This window comes from Erpetoichthys calabaricus, chromosome 13 (assembly GCF_900747795.2).
Source record: "Erpetoichthys calabaricus chromosome 13, fErpCal1.3, whole genome shotgun sequence".
Lineage (NCBI taxonomy): Eukaryota > Metazoa > Chordata > Cladistia > Polypteriformes > Polypteridae > Erpetoichthys > Erpetoichthys calabaricus.
The window spans coordinates 37,304,576-37,322,514 of record NC_041406.2 but is presented as its reverse complement, the minus strand read 5'-3'; the positions used below and the strand labels follow the sequence as shown (position 1 = coordinate 37,322,514).

Below are 17,939 nucleotides of genomic sequence, written 5' to 3'. Positions count from 1 at the left end.
CCTACAGGTCTAATCTAGGAAAATACATGACACTGTATGCTGCAGAGATGTCACTTTTTTGCTAATATAAACTGTCTGGCTTTCACTTTTTCAAATCACTGGTGTGTGTAAGCAGAGAACTGCGTAAAATTAACCTGGAGACAGAACAGCAGTAATAAGCATCAGCCGACTACTCTAAAAAGCATGAATGGCATTAAGCAAAGGTCCCAGATGACGGATGCTGAAATCGGAAGACTTTGTCTACAGTAGGAAACGGGCCAAATGCAAGTGCATTAAAGATACATTCCTACAAGCCAATGCCTAATTACCAGTGACTTGGCTTGCTTATCTGCACACAAATCATAATTATTATCTTTATCTACTGTATAATTCGTGCTACAAGCCAGGTGTGGTTTCCATTGTGCAAGTGCCTGTTCATTTCTTTGAGTTTTCTGTATAATAGCAGTTATCAAAAATGAGAAAATTGTGAAAAAAGAGAATCCCAGAAGGTCTGTATATAGCAAGATATGCTGAATTATAAATTAGGCAGGTTTCCAATATTTAGGATAGATTTTTTTTTTGTTGCTGTTTTGTTTTCCTGTTTATTACATCATTACCATTTCTCCATTCTTTTACTTTAAATGTTGAAAATGTAATAATTAAATAATATCCCATCAAATTGCTTGAGAGCACAGGTAGCTCATGTTATGAGAGGTCTATCAGTAAGCCATGCTTCAAAGTCTCATCACCATAGCAACATTCTTAGCTCTTATAACTGCCGCAACATGACAACTGGGTCTGTTGATTGCAATACAAACTGATAAGTCATTTTAGCTTGATTTTTCCATGTTTTTTATGCTATTCTAGGCCACTTTTCTGAACGTATTTGCACTACAACCTAGATGATTGCATTATCTTAAGAGTTGTAAAAGTCAAAGCTTTTTTCATTTGAGATAAGCAAGATTATCATATGACATTGCCATTTTCAGTACAGAGGATGTGTGGTTACAAGTTAGGTTTCCAGCTTAAAGAAAAACTGAGGACTGTCACACCATTCAGAATTAGTTCCTGCCTAAAGCCCAGTGTTGCTAGAATAATCACTGGATCTCTGCATCTCTAAACTAGATAAGTGAGTTCAAGAAGGGAATGATGGATGTATTGTTCAAAAGGCCTGATTAAACATCTGCTTTCTTTATTTTAACAAGTAATTTTCCTATACAGGGATTTCTTCTTTGAGCTCAAATGGGCCTGTTCATTAAATTTCAAGTCTGATTAATTCCTGAAGCATTGCAGAAATTTACAGTCCTTCTACTGTATATACAGACCCCTTCACTTTCTGCACACAGGTTTAATTTTAAGTAGATAAATTTGCCATTTTACAATATCAATCTATACTCACTAACCTACTGTATAATGATGAAGTGAAAACATGTCTATCTATTATATAAAAAAATCTTTGGACGAGATTTGATCATCTCGGAGAGACACTTTGAAGTCCCGCGAGACAAGGAAGTGAGACAAAAGGACAGCTGCTGTACAGGCTTTTAAATGATCGACACGTAGCGCGACATGCAGAACACACAGAGTGGTAACAGCAGCTTCTGTAAAGGCTTTTAAATGATCGACGGATAGCGCAACATGCAGAACACACAGCGCCATAGCAGCAACTGCTGTACAGGCTTTTAAATGATCGACGCGTAGCGCAACATGCAGATCACGCAGCACGGTAGCAGCAGCTTCTGTACAGGCTTTTAAATGATCGACGCGTAGCGCAACATGCAGATCACGCAGCACGGTAGCAGCAGCTTCTGTACAGGCTTTTAAATGATCGATGTGTAGCGCGACATGCAGATCACGCAGCACGGTAGCAGCAGCTTCTGTACAGGCTTTTAAATGATCGACGCGTAGAGCAACATGCAGATCACGCAGCACGGTAGCAGCAGCTTCTGTACAGGCTTTTAAATGATCGACGCGTAGCGCGACATGCAGATCACGCAGCATGGTAACAGTAGCTTCTGTACAGGCTTTTAAATGATCGACGGATAGCGCGACATGCAGAACACACAGCGCCATAGCAGCAACTGCTGTACAGGCTTTTAAATGATCGACGCGTAGCGCAACATGCAGATCACGCAGCACGGTAGCAGCAGCTTCTGTACAGGCTTTTAAATGATTGACGCGTAGCGCAACATGCAGATCACGCAGCACGGTAGCAGCAGCTTCTGTACAGGCTTTTAAATGATCGACGTGTAGCGCGACATGCAGATCACGCAGCACGGTAGCAGCAGCTTCTGTACAGGCTTTTAAATGATCGACGCGTAGCGCAACATGCAGATCACGCAGCACGGTAGCAGCAGCTTCTGTACAGGCTTTTAAATGATCGACGCGTAGCACGACATGCAGATCACGCAGCATGGTAACAGCAGCTTCTGTACAGGCTTTTAAATGATCGACGGATAGCGCGACATGCAGAACACACAGCGCCATAGCAGCAACTGCTGTACAGGCTTTTAAATGATCGACGCGTAGCGCAACATGCAGATCACGCAGCACCGTAGCTGCAGCTTCTGTACAGGCTTTTAAATGATCGACGCGTAGCGCAACATGCAGATCACGCAGCACGGTAGCAGCAGCTTCTGTACAGGCTTTTAAATGATCGACGCGTAGCGCGACATGCAGATCACGCAGCATGGTAGCAGCAGCTGCTGCAAGCCAGCTGCTGATCCGTCCGCATCTCCTTAGCATGTGTTCAGCCCCTCCTTCACAATGCCAGCGTCAGAAGTGGCGAGCGTCAAGCGCGCCCCCCCGTCGGGGTCGGGGTTGGGGGGGGTTAAGTTATTTGGGCGTGTGAAGTGAGTTTTCAAAAAGATTTCCAAATTTATTAAGATCAAAAGCTGAACTCTTTCATTCATATAAGTATTCAGACCCTTTTGCTGTCACTCCAAATTGTGACCAAGAGCATTCTGTTTGATTAAATTATCCTTAAGATTTATCTAGAACCTAATTGAAGTCCACAAATTTAATTGATTTCAGTTCATTGGGAAAGGTGCCCACCTGTGTATGTAAGGTCCCATAATTCACACTGCATGTTGGGACAAAGACCAAGCCATGTCAAGTCCAAGGAATTCCTTGTAGACCTCCATATTCAAATTGTGATGAAGCATAGATTAGAGCAAGTCTCGTGTTCACAGGAACACAGTGGCCTCAATTGATTTCTAAATGGAAGAAGTTTGGAGCCCCCAGGATTTTTCCTAGATTTGGCCATCCGGCCAAACTGAGTAACTGAGCAAAAAGGGTCTTGGTCAGGGAGGTGACCAGGAATCCAAAGGTAACTACAGAAATTCTCTGCTGAGATGCTGTTGGAAGGCCAGCCACCTCAGCAGCACTTCATCAGTCAAGCATTTATTCTAGATTAACCTATAGCCCCTGTTGAGTAAACCACTTTTTAAAGGGATATGAGAGCATGAAGAAAAAGATTCTCTGGTCTAAAAGGTAAAAGATTGAGCTGTTAAGGCATAACTCCAAGAACTACTGTATGTCTGGTGAAGACCAGACCCATCCCATCACCTTCATAATGCCATCCCTACGGTGAAGCATGGTGGTGGCAGCATCATCCCTCATCCCTCTAATACAGAAAGGTCCTTGACAAAAATCTGCTCCAGAGTGCAAGCAACCTCAGACTGGGATGACCGTTCACCCTTCAGCACCACAAAGACCCAAAACATATAGCCAAGACAACATTACAGCGGCACTGGGACAAGTCTTTGACAATCCTTGAGTGGCTCAACCATATCCCAGGTGCAAATCCCATAGAAAATCTGTAGAGAGCTATATATGGCAGTTTACAGTTGCTTCCCATCCAATCTAATGGAGCTTAAAAATATATATCCAAAAGAATGGGATAAACTGCCCAAATCCAGGTGTGCAAAGCTTGCAGAGACTTACCCAAGAAGACTTGAAGCTGTAATTGCAGCAAAAGGGGCTTCTGCAAAGTACTGGATTAAGGGTGTGAATAATTCTGTGAATAAGAGACGTCCATTTTGATTTTTGATAAATTTGCACACCTGAGCAAAAATGGCTAATGTTTCCATTTAAAATTAAATCTACAACACAATAAAGTCTGCAGCACGTGAAGAGATCTGAATGCTTCTGAATCCCCTGAACTGTCTTACTTATTGTATGTTCTCAAAAGACTAGCTTAACAATGGAATGCAGTCATAACAGGCCCAACATTACCTAAAAGAGCCCACCTGGAGCAGACAGTGTGTGCAAGTGAAGTAAGACCATTTCAAAATAAACCCTGTGAACTAATTTCAAGACTCATTAAAAGGAGCCCCCTACAGGGGACCACACTGTTGAATCTCTACCAGGGGCATTTTATTTGCTGTCACTGCTTGCCTGAAAATGACAGCTCCCAAAAGATAGTAGCACATGTCTGAAACAGAGCAATAATTAAATGAGCCATCCTCTATTTGTGCACCCAAATTAGCATACATTACAAATATTGTGATTTGTTTTTATTAACTCTGAAGTACATTAAGAAAAAATACATAGTAGTAAATAATCAGACTTTAATGTTACCAATTTGTACATTTTATGCACAATCAATGCACTAGGGTTCTAATGCCAATTTGATATCACCAGGTTTCTATTGTTCTTGGAACAAAATAGCAGCTGTTACTTCAGTCCGGTCATTCACCTTTGCCAATCATCTTTATAGCTATCCTCTGACATCATAAAGGAGGAACTTAGTGTTTGAAGGCAGATGATTCCACATTTGTTAACAAAGGATTAGGTGGATTGGCGATCCTAAATTGTCCGTAGTGTGTGCTTGGTATGTGTGTGTGTGTGTGTGTGTGTGTGTGTGCGTGCGTGCTCCCTGTGGTGGCCTGGCGCCCTGCCCAGGGTTTGTTTCCTGCCTTGCGCCCTGTGTTGGCAAGGATTGGCTCCAGCAGACCCCCGTGACCCTGTAGTTAGGATGTAGCAGATTGGATAATGGATGGATGGATGGGTGGATTACAAAATAAGTTTAGTGGTTCCTTTTCATGCACTTCCTTGTTTCTTATATCAGAGACTGAATTTAAAGTTAATTAGTTTGAAAATGAAGAATTTTCTTGGAAGAACAACATTGATGTTTTTCTCCAGGAATGACAAAAACCCGATCGTATCATATTCACCAGGGACCAAAACAGAAAAGAATAAAAAATCAGGATCAGAAAACAGCATAAGTGAACAGAATGAGAACTTTATCATTCAGCTCAGTTCAGTGTATTCCCTTATAGCGCTACTTAGTGAGTATAGGTTCAAAGCACTTTATTACATTAATGATTTATGCAGCAGCAGCCCTCCTCTACAGAACAATTTACAGGCAGGTGTAATCACCTACAAGACTGTTGATTAATTATACAAGCATTAAATTCTGACCTACTTGTTCCTATTTTTATATACTCAGGTGAGTCATTGCACAATGCATTCAGTTATTATTACTCTAATTTCACACTACAGTCGCGTGAAAAAGGAAGCACCTATGATTTTACACATCGTCACATAACTAGCAATAATCTCCATCCATCCATCCATTTTCCAACCCGCTGAATCCGAACACAGGGTCACGGGGGTCTGCCGGAGCCAATCCCAGCCAACACAGGGCACAAGGCAGGAAACAATCCTGGGCAGGGTGCCAACCCACCGCAGGACACACACAAACACACTCACACACCAAGCACACACTAGGGCCAATTTAGAATCGCCAATCCACCTAACCTGCATGTCTTTGGAATGTGGGAGGAAACCGGAGCGCCCGGAGGAAACCCACGCAGACACGGGGAGAACATGCAAACTCCACGCAGGGAGGGCCCGGGAATCGAACCCAGGTCCCTAGATCTCCCAACTGTGAGGCAGCAGCGCTACCCACTGCGCCACCGTGCCGCCCAGCAATAATCTCATTCTCACAAAGTCCTAAATTAAATCAAATACTAGTTTATATTCATCTGTTTTCCCCAAATCTGGATCTAATTTAGGTTGCTAGGATTATTAAAGCTACTGTTACTCAAGTTTAATAATATTATTAATAATTCATTTAAGTTCTTTTAAGAAAGCCAACTACATTAACCTTTTGCAGGGTTCTTTACAGCAAAAGTGCCACAGGGGCTGACTGTGTTCTACAAATGATAGTGTTGTGGTGTTGTGCTATAGCCAGAGTATTTTCCTTGGGTTGTATTTCTTTTATGTTTTATTGTGGATTTTGTTTTTTATTATTATTTTTCATTTTTGTAAGTATATATGTATTCCTTAATAATAATACATTTTATTTATATAGTGTCTTTCCCATGCTCAAGGCACTTTTATTTCTTGTACTGTGTGGGTGGAACCCAAGGAGGTGGGGCCCCCAGACTTCACTGCTGTTGTGTCCTCCCTCTTCAGTCAGAGAGAGGAACCAAGCTGTGGATCATTGAGAGTTATTTGGTGTAATTGTGAGTCTTGTTTTTCCTTTTGATTCTTTCTGGCTTCTGGATTTTCTGTTTCTCTTTTAAGATTAAATAACAGATTGGACTTGTTTGCCCTAGGATTGCCTTTTTAGCCAACTCTTTTTTGCCTTATGCCATTTTTGTTTTTCATTTCATGTATAAAGGAGGACCCAAAAATTCCCAGAATCAGTCCGTTGGGTGGCATTATGTGGAGTTTATAGAGTGCATATTTGTGAAGTTTATTTTACAATTGTGTAAGTGACTTATGAAAAATTCTAAAATATGCAATTTATAACAGAGATACATGCATTGCAGTTGTCATTCCAACAGATGGCACATCACAAACATGTACATTTTATTACTACAAATGTATGTGATGCACCATCTGTTAGAATGACAAATGCAAAGCTTTTAATTACTACATGAATTACAAAGTACATTCCCATAGATGGTGCACTCAAACATTAATGCTGAGGTTCACATTGATTACTTAGATTTCAACCCAACTTAGATGGGTAGCACAGCTAGCATATATTCATCCAGTAAGTAAAAACAGTATCTGTAACTTCATTGCACTCTGAATATTAAGTTTACAGATTTTTGTATTCATTATACTATCCATTTTTTTTTTCTTTTTGCTTGTAGTAATATTAAACAAACCACTTCTTCCTCCCCCTTACCCACCAGTGTTTTAAAACAGCACTGACCTCTTTGAATTCCTGTGCTGGCAGGATTCTTCTACATTTTCCTCCACTTTTCTTGTGTGTTTATACATAATGGCAGTAACAATCATGGATGAGGTGTCAGCATACTAAGAGTATTTGCATTCTCAAGGAGAAAGGTGTACTAAGGTACAGATGCAGCTGCGGTGAATGATCTTATAAGTATCAACTTTTTTAAAAATAAGGTAATAATATGAACTATGCAGCAGCCACAATGAAGTTATAGAGACTGGGAGCAAGTTATAGATTCATATAAAAAACAAAACAAAAAAAAAATTACTGCTGACAAAGTAACTAGTGGGTGGCACGGTGGCGCAGTGGTAGCGCTGCTGCCTCGTAGTTAGGAGACCTGGGTTCACTGAGTTTGCATGTTCTCCTCGTGTCTGCATGGGTTTCCTCTGGATGCTCCGGTTTCCTCCCACAGTCCAAAGACATGCAGTTTAGGTGCATTGCCGATCCTAAATTGTCCCTAATGTGTGCTTGGTGTGTGTGTGTGTGTGCCCTGTGGTGGGTATGGCACCCTGCCCAGGGTTTGTTTCCTGCCTAGTGCCCTGTGTTGGCTGGGGTTGGCTCCAGCAGACCCCCGCAGGTTGGATAATGGATGGATGGAAAGTAACTAGTCAAATGGGAAAACAGCCACACACTCAAATCCACAATTAGCTGTAACAGTTTTACTTTTAGTTTTTGTCTTCTTGACAATATTAATGTTGTACATGAGTACATACAGACGTAGCCATTGAAAATGTGTAGTTAAACCTTCTTCTGCAGTAAATAATGAGTGAGCTACTTATTTTTTTTGTAGACACATCTCTCAGAGAATTGTTATAAATTGAAAGGTTTATTTAATAAAAGTAGAAAAACAGAGCAAAATGCTCAAAACAGCAAAAAAGGCTATCCATAGCAAAAAGCTCCCAATACAGTACACAATTTGAATCCAAAATCCAAGAAAGCAGAGCAGTATAAATCATAAGAGCAGAAATAAAAAATACAAATACACAACTCTAAATATAAACGCAATGATCTGCTACCAGAGCTGCTGCTGCTTCTTCTTCCTCCTCTTTCTTCATTGGCATTTTTTACACTCTGTGACGAATTACTGACATCTTCTGTACTGAAGGTGACAATATCCTTATATCCTTTAATGCAGTCCTGTTAATTTTAAAAATGTCAGTACTTTCTTATATATTTCTTCTCTTTTACTAGACCTTCCTAATATATACTGTATTGTTAAACATGCATACTACCTGAGCTTTCTCTTCTTTTGCCTTAAATAGCCAGAGGGAGGGCTCAGAAGTCGTGATGTCAGGGTGGCTCCTCCTCCATGTGGGCTCCACCCACAAAGCACATGGTATGGAGTCACACTTAAAGTTACAGCACATAATTACAACATAACGGATATAACATAAAAATATGAAAAAATATTAATTGTGAAAAACAATTAAACATAAAATACACATAAATTTAGACAGTAATATGACATTGGTATGATAATATCACATACCGCACTTCCAGAAACCACGTGGTACCAATCAGGAAGCTGTTACTAACAACAAATCTCACAAAACTGAACTGCTTGCAAACAAAATAAATAAAAAAAAATGGTTGTGAAAAAAGGCAAATATAAAGAAGCTGGAAATAAATAAAATGAATAAATAATTGACAATAAGGAAAGTAAGTAAAAAAGTAGGTTCTGCAACATCCAAAACCCAAACACATAACATTCAGCAATTGTAAACACTTTATGAAAATAAAGGAAACACATGACTATAAGGAACATGTTAAGAGTCCTAATTTTTTCTAGTTTTTACTATTATTATTATTGATGTTTTCTGCTATTGTAAATTTGCGTGCCATTACTGCATTGACATTTAAAAAGATATATTTTCATGGATGCCACCATATTGTCTCCAGTGAGAACTCTGTTGCCAGTCACACGGTTTTCAGCCTGTTGATGTCACTGCACTGAACTCATAGAAACTGGCTGTGCATATCCACTCATGTTCAAACTTTGTAACAAATAAACTGAAAGACTTGGCACACTTTACAGATTTGAAAGAAATAATGTTATTTTTTTGTTTTCACTTTGGATTATTTTTTTCTTATATACTTTAAATGTATAATTACATTTTGGCTTTGGTTTGCAGGAATTTATGGACCATGCTTGTCTTTTGACTATTCTGGAGAATTGTTCCCAAATAGCTAAGAATTTTAACATTAAAACACATGTTTTGGACTTATTTTTCAATCAATTGCTATAGTTAAGTTTCTTGAGCTTTAAAATTAACAGAATACTTCAGGATTTTGACTTTGCCTGCTGTACTCCATCCATTTGCATAGTGAGTCCTGGGATGTTAAGACTTGCTTACGTCATATGCCCTAATGAAGGCTCATTCCAACATGCTACAAAAGAGAAATTGCAGTTTGGATCACCTCTTTTATGTTGAATCTTTCAAAAGCTGCAATGAAGAGAGAGCCAAAGACCATTTGGGCATGCAGGGCATAGCCGAAGGCCTACTGCAGGTGGGAGGTCCACAAGATGACTTTCACTGGCTTCTCCTTTTTGTCAGAATAAATATTACTGTTTGTTATTTCACATATTACAGTGAACCGATTTTTTTTTTTAATAAAATCTTCAAAAGTTCAAGGCTTATTTTTTTAAGATAAAAAATAATAGACTTAAACCATTGAAACATTATTATGTAATATTCCACGTTTTTAATGTCACACATATTTATAAAGTATAATTATTATCAGTGATAACATAGCTCCAAATAAGTTTGAACTATAAAATAATTATTCCTGTCACAAACATCGAGGTTTACTGTATCATGATAATATCAGAAACCAATTTTTGTCAACTCTCTAATGCTCTGGGAGTGTGGGTGTGTGCTCTAGAAATAAGGTGGAAGGATTTTTTTGCTGTCTGGTGAGGTGTCAATTAAATTTCATGTTTTTGTCCTCACTAAATTTTATCTACAAAATTCTGTCTATTTGCAGTTAAGGGCTTTTGTAATTTTATAATATCATGGCTCTAAAATAATTCAGTTATCTTTTCTTTAGTTTTCTCCTCTGATTTTTCATTACATGGTGAAAGGGAGCTGAGTCTATATGTTCAGCACTGAGCATTAATGGAATACTCCATGTAAAACTATTTTTTTGAATCTGTTACTTACCCCATGTAGTTTTGTCTGAGGAAACACAAGTAATGTGAGATCGTTTTTTTCTTTTTCCTTGGACCTTTTAACATCGTTTGTTATTGTACAGCACTGGCCACCATTCAGTTCTGCTAGTTAGTCATAAACTTCTTTCTCTCCATTCTGCATGAAAACATAAGATTAAATATTTTCTTGGCCACTACTGCTGTACAAAGTACATGGGGTAAGTAATATGAAAAAATATAATTTTTGAGTGGAGTATTTCTTTACCCTTAGCATTATGTTTACCCCTGGAAAAACAAGTAAAAACAAAGATTGATTTATTTTTTTCCTACAAGAAAAAAATGTTATGTTTAATAGAAACATGTATATGAAGTACCAAAAGTCAACATATAGTAAATACTACAGGAAAGGTACATCTAGTGTCCAATGCTGTATTGATGCAGATTTAGAACACATTTTTTGTGTGGCATACTTTGAAACAGGCACCGACACACAGCCTGATGTTGCAGGTGGGACAGTAGAAGTGTTTTCTTCAAGCACTTTCCTTATAATATTTTTTGTGTTGCTTACACGTGTAGGCTACCACAATGTAAGGCTTAGTGACCTCCACATTTCCCTTGAAATGAACATTAACCTTTGCTGCATTGTGAACAGTGCTTGAAGGGCTAACATTTTTCTTGTTCTTCCACTTGATTACAATTGTTTTACCTTTTTGCCACACACCTACTTGGACTAAGGTGATCTTTCATGAAGACCGTATTCACCAGGCGTATTACTGTAGTTTGGTCTTATATCACTGTATGCATTAGTTTCACTCTCTTGTGTTAAAGTCTGATGACCAATTCGCACTGTTATCACTATGGATTCATTCAACTAATGGTTCAATTTCTACTTGTTCCAAAACTGGCTTTACTTCTTGTTGTTTACATTGTGTGTTTTGGTTGAAGGCTCCGCCCCACTCATGAATATTGATGAGTTAGTATAGAGTAGCAGAATGCGTAGAAGTATTCCTGATTTTTTTTTTGCAGTATGATGTTATTTCAGATGGCAGCAGAATATTCTCCCCGAGCATTATTCAGGCTTAACAATTTATATTCATTCAATGCAGCAAAATTAAAAAAAAATAAAAACTCAGGCTGACCATTTATACATACCGAGCCTAAGAGATGGTCAAAGTTAACGCCAAGGAGATTAAGCTGAAACCATCCCTTGATGTGATGACAGTGCAAAGAATATAAAACCAGTTAAGAGACATTACAGTGAAGATAGCAGAAATCAGGATTTGAAGAGTCACCAGTTACTATTATTTGTGTAATTTTTAAAAATCTTTTAATATGTTTCAATGTTTCCATAATAAAACATTCAAAATATTGAAATTATAAAATAAAATTAACAAAGCTTTTTATTTATTTATTTTTTTAGTGTGATAATGCAAAGGGACTGAAAGCCTTCTTTGATGCCATAAAATTTGGCCCACAGCACTTAATGATCTTTGGAGGAGTTTGTCCATCAGTGACATCAATCATTGCGGAGTCAATTGGAGGCTGGAATCTCATTCAGGTAAGAAATCTTAAATTTGAATTCTACAAGCGATTCTACAAAGCTGCCACCGGTTTTCATAATGGATGATAGGTTAAATTTTTGCACACATTAAAGACATTTCAATTTATTAAGCTTGGTTTGTGAATAAGAAGACTCTAATGAGGCTGTGTTTTTGTCATTTCTGGTTACAGTTTGTGAGGTGTGATTCTCACTCTGCAGTGAGCAAAATCTTGAGAATTGTCTTTGTTTAATTTCTAAGTTTGGGGATAAGAAACAAAACATATGAACAGTGGTTGAAACTTCATTGCAGAGCTTATGGACAAGCATGATGAATATTTTAATGTGGGACTAGTGGTGGTTCTCTCCTTATATATTTCAGTGAGCTTATGTTGTGATTTCATATTAATGCCATTTATGGTCATTGTCCTGGCTGATCTGTAAATATTCTTTGAAAACTTTTTCAGACTAGGATGCCTTGTAAAATAGATTAGAAGCTATTTTAACTTTCTTTTTAGATAAATGAATATAGGGAAGGTTGTCTTCTCAAATAATTAAGCAAGGAAATCGTTATGGCTCTATATTTTAAAAAGCACCTTAAATAAGTGGTCGAAATATCCTTGGAGGAAAGGACTGTACATAGATTACTATGACCATGTTAACAGTGATTGAGGCCCATTGAGATCCATTATGTTTATTTGCTGTTAGTCATTTTGTCTTTGTTAATAGTAACAATATGGAGTTGGATGAGAACTGTCTGGAATGCCAGATACACTAGATAGATGGTGGTGTTTTAGTTAATGGTGTTAGAATGGTGCGTTCATATTAGCATATTGTGGTAGTGTTAGTTCAAAATTATCGAGGATTGAACCTTCTCAGCCTGCTTGTGAAGGACTAATTTGGGGTCCTAGAATAGAGATACCTGCTGACAACTGAACTTCAGATTCAGCAGGAGTAATGTGGATTCTTCCCTGGTCATGAAACAGTGGTCCAGATCTTTGTCCTTTCATGGATGTTTGAAGTCTTTGGTATTTAGAAATTGTCATCTTTTACTGTGTTTGACCTTAAAATTTTTATGATCATAAAACCCAAGTAGCATGTTGAAGGTGACGTAAGAGTATGAGAGTCTGCAGTCCCTTTTACACACTTTGTATGAATGATATCACTTCAGAGCCAAGGTGAAGGTGATCATAGGCCTTTGCAAAATGTGTATCTTAAAGCCATTTCTTCTTCTTTATGGACAAAGGTGATTGTAGTGAAGGTATGGATGAGAATCAGGAACTCAAAATCTGAAATTATGGTTTTCTACCAGAAAGTGTAAAACTTTTTTTTTTTTTTTTACCCTACTGGGTAAAGGTGGTTGATATGTATTGTTTTGTGAACTGGACCTGAGAGACAAATGATAGTCAGGTGTTTGCAGGCTGTATGTAGGGGCAGAGCCAACTGCAGCAGTTGAGTATAATTCTGCCATGAGTGGGATGGTTTAGGGAGTTGGAAAGCAACCACTTATCGGAAAGTAGTTGGAGGTACTTCTATGCTGCTAAGATACATTGCCATATGCATGGCTGCCAACAAGCCATGGGAAAGAGTCTGCTTTATATTGGAGCTGGGGAAGTGTGGTTAGTGATGTTGCTACTGACTCCAGGGGAGTGGTGTGAGATGGAGCCAACAACATGAATAAGCAGGCAAAGGATGAGGCAGATGAGAGTGGCATTGAAGGGTGGCCAAAGAAGGAGACAACGATCTTGGCAGAGGAATATCCAACCATGTTACAATATGTTGGCTTTATAGTTTTGTAGTATTGATTGTGATCCAGAAGTTGCACAACACATTATGGGATAATGCTGATAACATACTATAATAATCATGAAAGACTGTAAGGCAGGACTGTGCAGCAGGATAGGATCTGTCCCCATGTAATTGTTGTTTGAATTAAATGGGTTAAGACTGTTAGGCTATATTATAAGAGAGGAAACACTTTTCAGTTGCTTTTTGTGATACTGACATATGAAAAGTGCTGTCCTTATGATTTCGTAACGGATTATATAACAATGAATACTGAAGCAGTAATGAAGGTTGGTACTTGGGAAATCAGAAATATCCAGTCATTTTCGGCTAAAAAAGTAATTTAAACATAACCATTGCAATAATCTGTTATCTTGCATGAGTAGTCAGCAATACCATTCTCACCTAGACCTTCATTTTATGTCACCTTAATTATGAATTTTATATTTCCAACACTGTACAATATATTCAATATTTAAAAAATTGAATTGGTTATATATTTAGTAAATTATCATCATTTCTACTTAATTAAATCAATTAGTAGTTCATTCATTGGGTCAGTTTAAAGGTATGTAAGTTTTCATTTATCTTCACTTACATTGGTTAAAACAGAACCATTGTATTGCTTAACAGTTTTATACATCCATCCATTAACTTTGGGAGCTTAAATTCTATGAATTGATGGAAGCAGAATCTATCCCTGCTGCATCAGGCAGAAGATAAGAACCAGCCCAAGCGTGTCATCTCCACATTGACTTGGTGGGAGTTAGTTTGAGTGTGTACGTGTGTGTGTCTGTGAATGTGCGTGTCAAAAACGACTGATGCCCCTTTCAGTATGGGTTGCTGCCAGGATATTCACTGACTCTGAGGAGAATGATTGAACAGGTCCAGTATTACTACGATAGATGATTTTCCTAAGTCTAGTTGTATATTTGAATTTGACCAAAAGAACAAAATTTGAATATTTTTTTGCCATTTTGAACCATTTATGTGCAGGAAGTGGGCAATTATGATAAGGGATAAACCAATAGGTGTCTTTAGCAAAAACGATTAGAAGGAATTGAAGTTATGTATGCCACATCAATCAACCCCGGGATTCATCTTCTAATGGGATATGAGAGGTCAAAATGACTCCTTTTCACAAAACTTTGAAACAATGGGGATTGATAATCTAGGTATGTGGAGTGTTGTTTTATACTATTTCGAGGTTACTAATCATGAATATGATATTTTTGATATTTGATTTTTTTTTATTGGTGGTCATAGTCCTTTAAGAGTCACTCACATGTTTAAAATTTTAAACATTAGCATGTGGGGTGTTTTTTAGACTATTTGAACGTCAGCAATTATGAATATGATGTCATTTTTGATTTTTAATCCTTTGTTAGAGATCTAGTCTTCCATGGACCTTCACCAAAGGTTAAACATGAAAAATATATATTACAGTGGAGGAATATTTAGACTTTGCAGCTAAATTGATTCATACATTTTACTATTTCAGATATTTGATGCAGCTATTCTTGTTTGTTATATACTTCTACTTCATGAAGTAAATCATTACATTTCTTATGAACACCCCAAATTATAGCGGTTATGCAAATTCAGACTTTTTGTTTTTTCCACTACCGTGTTTTTGAGAATTAGAGTTTGTTCTGGCAATATTCAGATCAGCAAAGGAACCAATGCTGCACCCAGTGCCAGTCTATTGCAGAGCACACTCTTGCATTCACCCTTACTCATTCAAAGCTGACCAATTTAGCAAAATGGATAAACACAACATGCAGGTCTAAGTTGTGGAAGGGACCTGGCGCACTTGGAATAAACTCATACAGGCATGTGAAGAACATGTAAACTCCATACAAACAGCAAGCTAAATAGCAGTGAAACTCAAGTATTTAGATCTCCAAGCCAGCACCTCTGACCACTGTGACAATATCCCATCTATGGTAGTTTGTTTTAAAAATTCATGAAACATATGCAATGATTTACATAAACCACTTGATTTACCATTAGAAAAAAAATAATTTATACTTACATTCCCCCACATACAGTATGTCTTTGAATAATTCATTGTTTAGTAGAAGTGTCGTTGTGTTGCTGTGGTTAGCGTTACTGCCTCACAGTTCCAGAGTCTGGCCTAGTCACTGTCTGTGTTGGCTTTTCTCCGGCCACTTTTTCTCTTTCACGCCAAAGACATAGTAATTATTATAAGTACTGACTCCAGATTGGCCCTCTTTGAGAGAGAGAGTGTGTGTGTGAGTGAGGGTGTCATATAATGGATTGGTGTCCCATCCATCCATTCCTTTGTTGTACCCTATCCTTCCAGAATAGATTCTAGTCTCTGCACTTTTGAATTGGATTAAGCAGGGTGATAATGGAAGGATGGATGCTTTGACAGTGTGCTGCTTAGCCATACAAAAACAAACAAACAAACAAACAAAAAAAAAACTTCACAACCTTTGCATTAATTATGTGTGAGACTTAAACAGACACTGGGGAGAAGGGAAACAAAACCTCAACTTCTGCATGTCTAGTATGTAGAGATGGTGCTGTATCAAAGCTTTCATATAAATCCTGATTCAAATTCCTTTAATTCAATGGATGCTTTTTATGAACATTGACCTGCTCATTTGATTTGAGGTTAGGTTATCTCTCTCAATATCACTGTATTTAAATTTAACAACAGCAAATTCATTTGGCCTTGTCCCAAAATGTGCTGGCTGCTAATGCACATATAAAGCCTTTCATAGGAGCACCAAAGCTTTCACATGCAGAACAGGCACAGCTTCACCAGTTCTGTTTTTGAATGCCACCTAGTGGTCCCTAAGCCTTAATTTCTGATTCAGTCTTTTCTCAGAACAAGTATATTCCTTAGGAGCTGGACCACTAAAACACTCAGTGAGCTCTTTCTTTCCTTTGGGTGTTCTAGTGACACCATAAGTACAGTGCAGTATGTAAGATCATTTAACAATGAGACCCTTGGGGAAGGGAGATGGGGGACACTGTTCCAGCAGCTTTAGTCACAAAGCAGATGTCAAAACTGAATGGGAATCCAGTCCACATCTGGTAATAGGTAATCACACATTGACACTAGGCCAGTTTAGAGTGCCCTGTTTTCCTAGCTGCCTTATTTTTGACATGTAGGAGGAAACTGGAGTATCCTGAGAACTCACATGGACGAGGACGCAAGGAGACTGGACCTGTGTTACAGTAGTGCTGAATGCTGCTTCACTTTGCAGCCCTTGTTTGTGTTAAACTGATTGAAAATTCAACTTCTAGCCTAAGAATTAGAAATGCCCAGCATTCATTTTTGGACACGCTGTGTAAGTTGCAAGTATACAATATATTTGGTGGAAAGAGAGGAATTCTAGTTTTGGTTTTCTTATAAGTACTGAATTGTAGACTACTAAAAAACACATTTTACTTTGTTGAAATCATACTATAACTACAAGTGGGTGTCACAGAGAATGCTGAAGCAGCATTCAGCACTACTGTAACACAGGTCCAGTCTCCTTGTGTCCTCATCCATGTGAGTTTTCTCAGGATACTCCAGTTTCCTCCTACATGTCAATGTAAACATTGCATTAGTGCAAAAAAAGAGAAATTATTACTCGGAAAAATAACTAAAAGGCGAATAGAGGTCGAATATATGAACACAGGTGATATGTCAGAAGTATGTAAATATTGTAAGGCTTTGAAGTTTAAGTCAGAGAATTTCAAAAACGTGTTTTGCCTCACATGCATTTATTGGTTACTTTGCAAAACAAATTATTAACTGCTGATGATGTACAGTAGATCGCTTTGGCTGTGCTGAAATTCCAAACAGAGAAACCTATCCTGAATTATGGAACAAAGTGAGATACATGTCTCACTGACCTCATTAAAAAGATTCAGCATATTGGGACTCGAAAGATTCCAAATATTGTTTTTACATAAGTTCTGAAATAAAAGTGAAACTAATGAAATAGCAACAATTCAAAGAAAAAAAAAATGTTAAAAGTGTGTATCTGTAAAACCAAACACGGGGGTTGGCGAGCGAGCAGGGGGCAAAGCCCCCTAGTAATAATAAATATTAAAAATATGGTCAGATCCGGTGCATTGAAATGAATCTGTTTGGGCCAAAGGTAATAATTTTAAAAATCTGCAAATATAGAGTGTATGAGATATCTATGAAAGCATTCAGAGCATTTTGGTGGAGAGAGGGGATGGTGCCCTTACCTGTCTGACAACGGAATTTAATGTGGAATACTAGATACTTTATGTTCAATCTAAATTTGAAAGCTATGGAG

General features: G+C 38.0%; 1 protein-coding gene across 1 annotated transcript in view; it reads left to right on the top strand.

The window, feature by feature from the left end:
- Positions 1–17,939, top strand: part of gabbr2 (gamma-aminobutyric acid (GABA) B receptor, 2) — a 911,705-nt gene that overhangs the window by 248,646 nt on the left and 645,120 nt on the right. Inside the window, exon 2 of the mRNA XM_028818131.2 lies at positions 11,749–11,886. Within this exon, the coding sequence (XP_028673964.1) occupies positions 11,749–11,886 (138 nt within the window). The remainder of the gene's footprint in view (positions 1–11,748; positions 11,887–17,939) is intronic.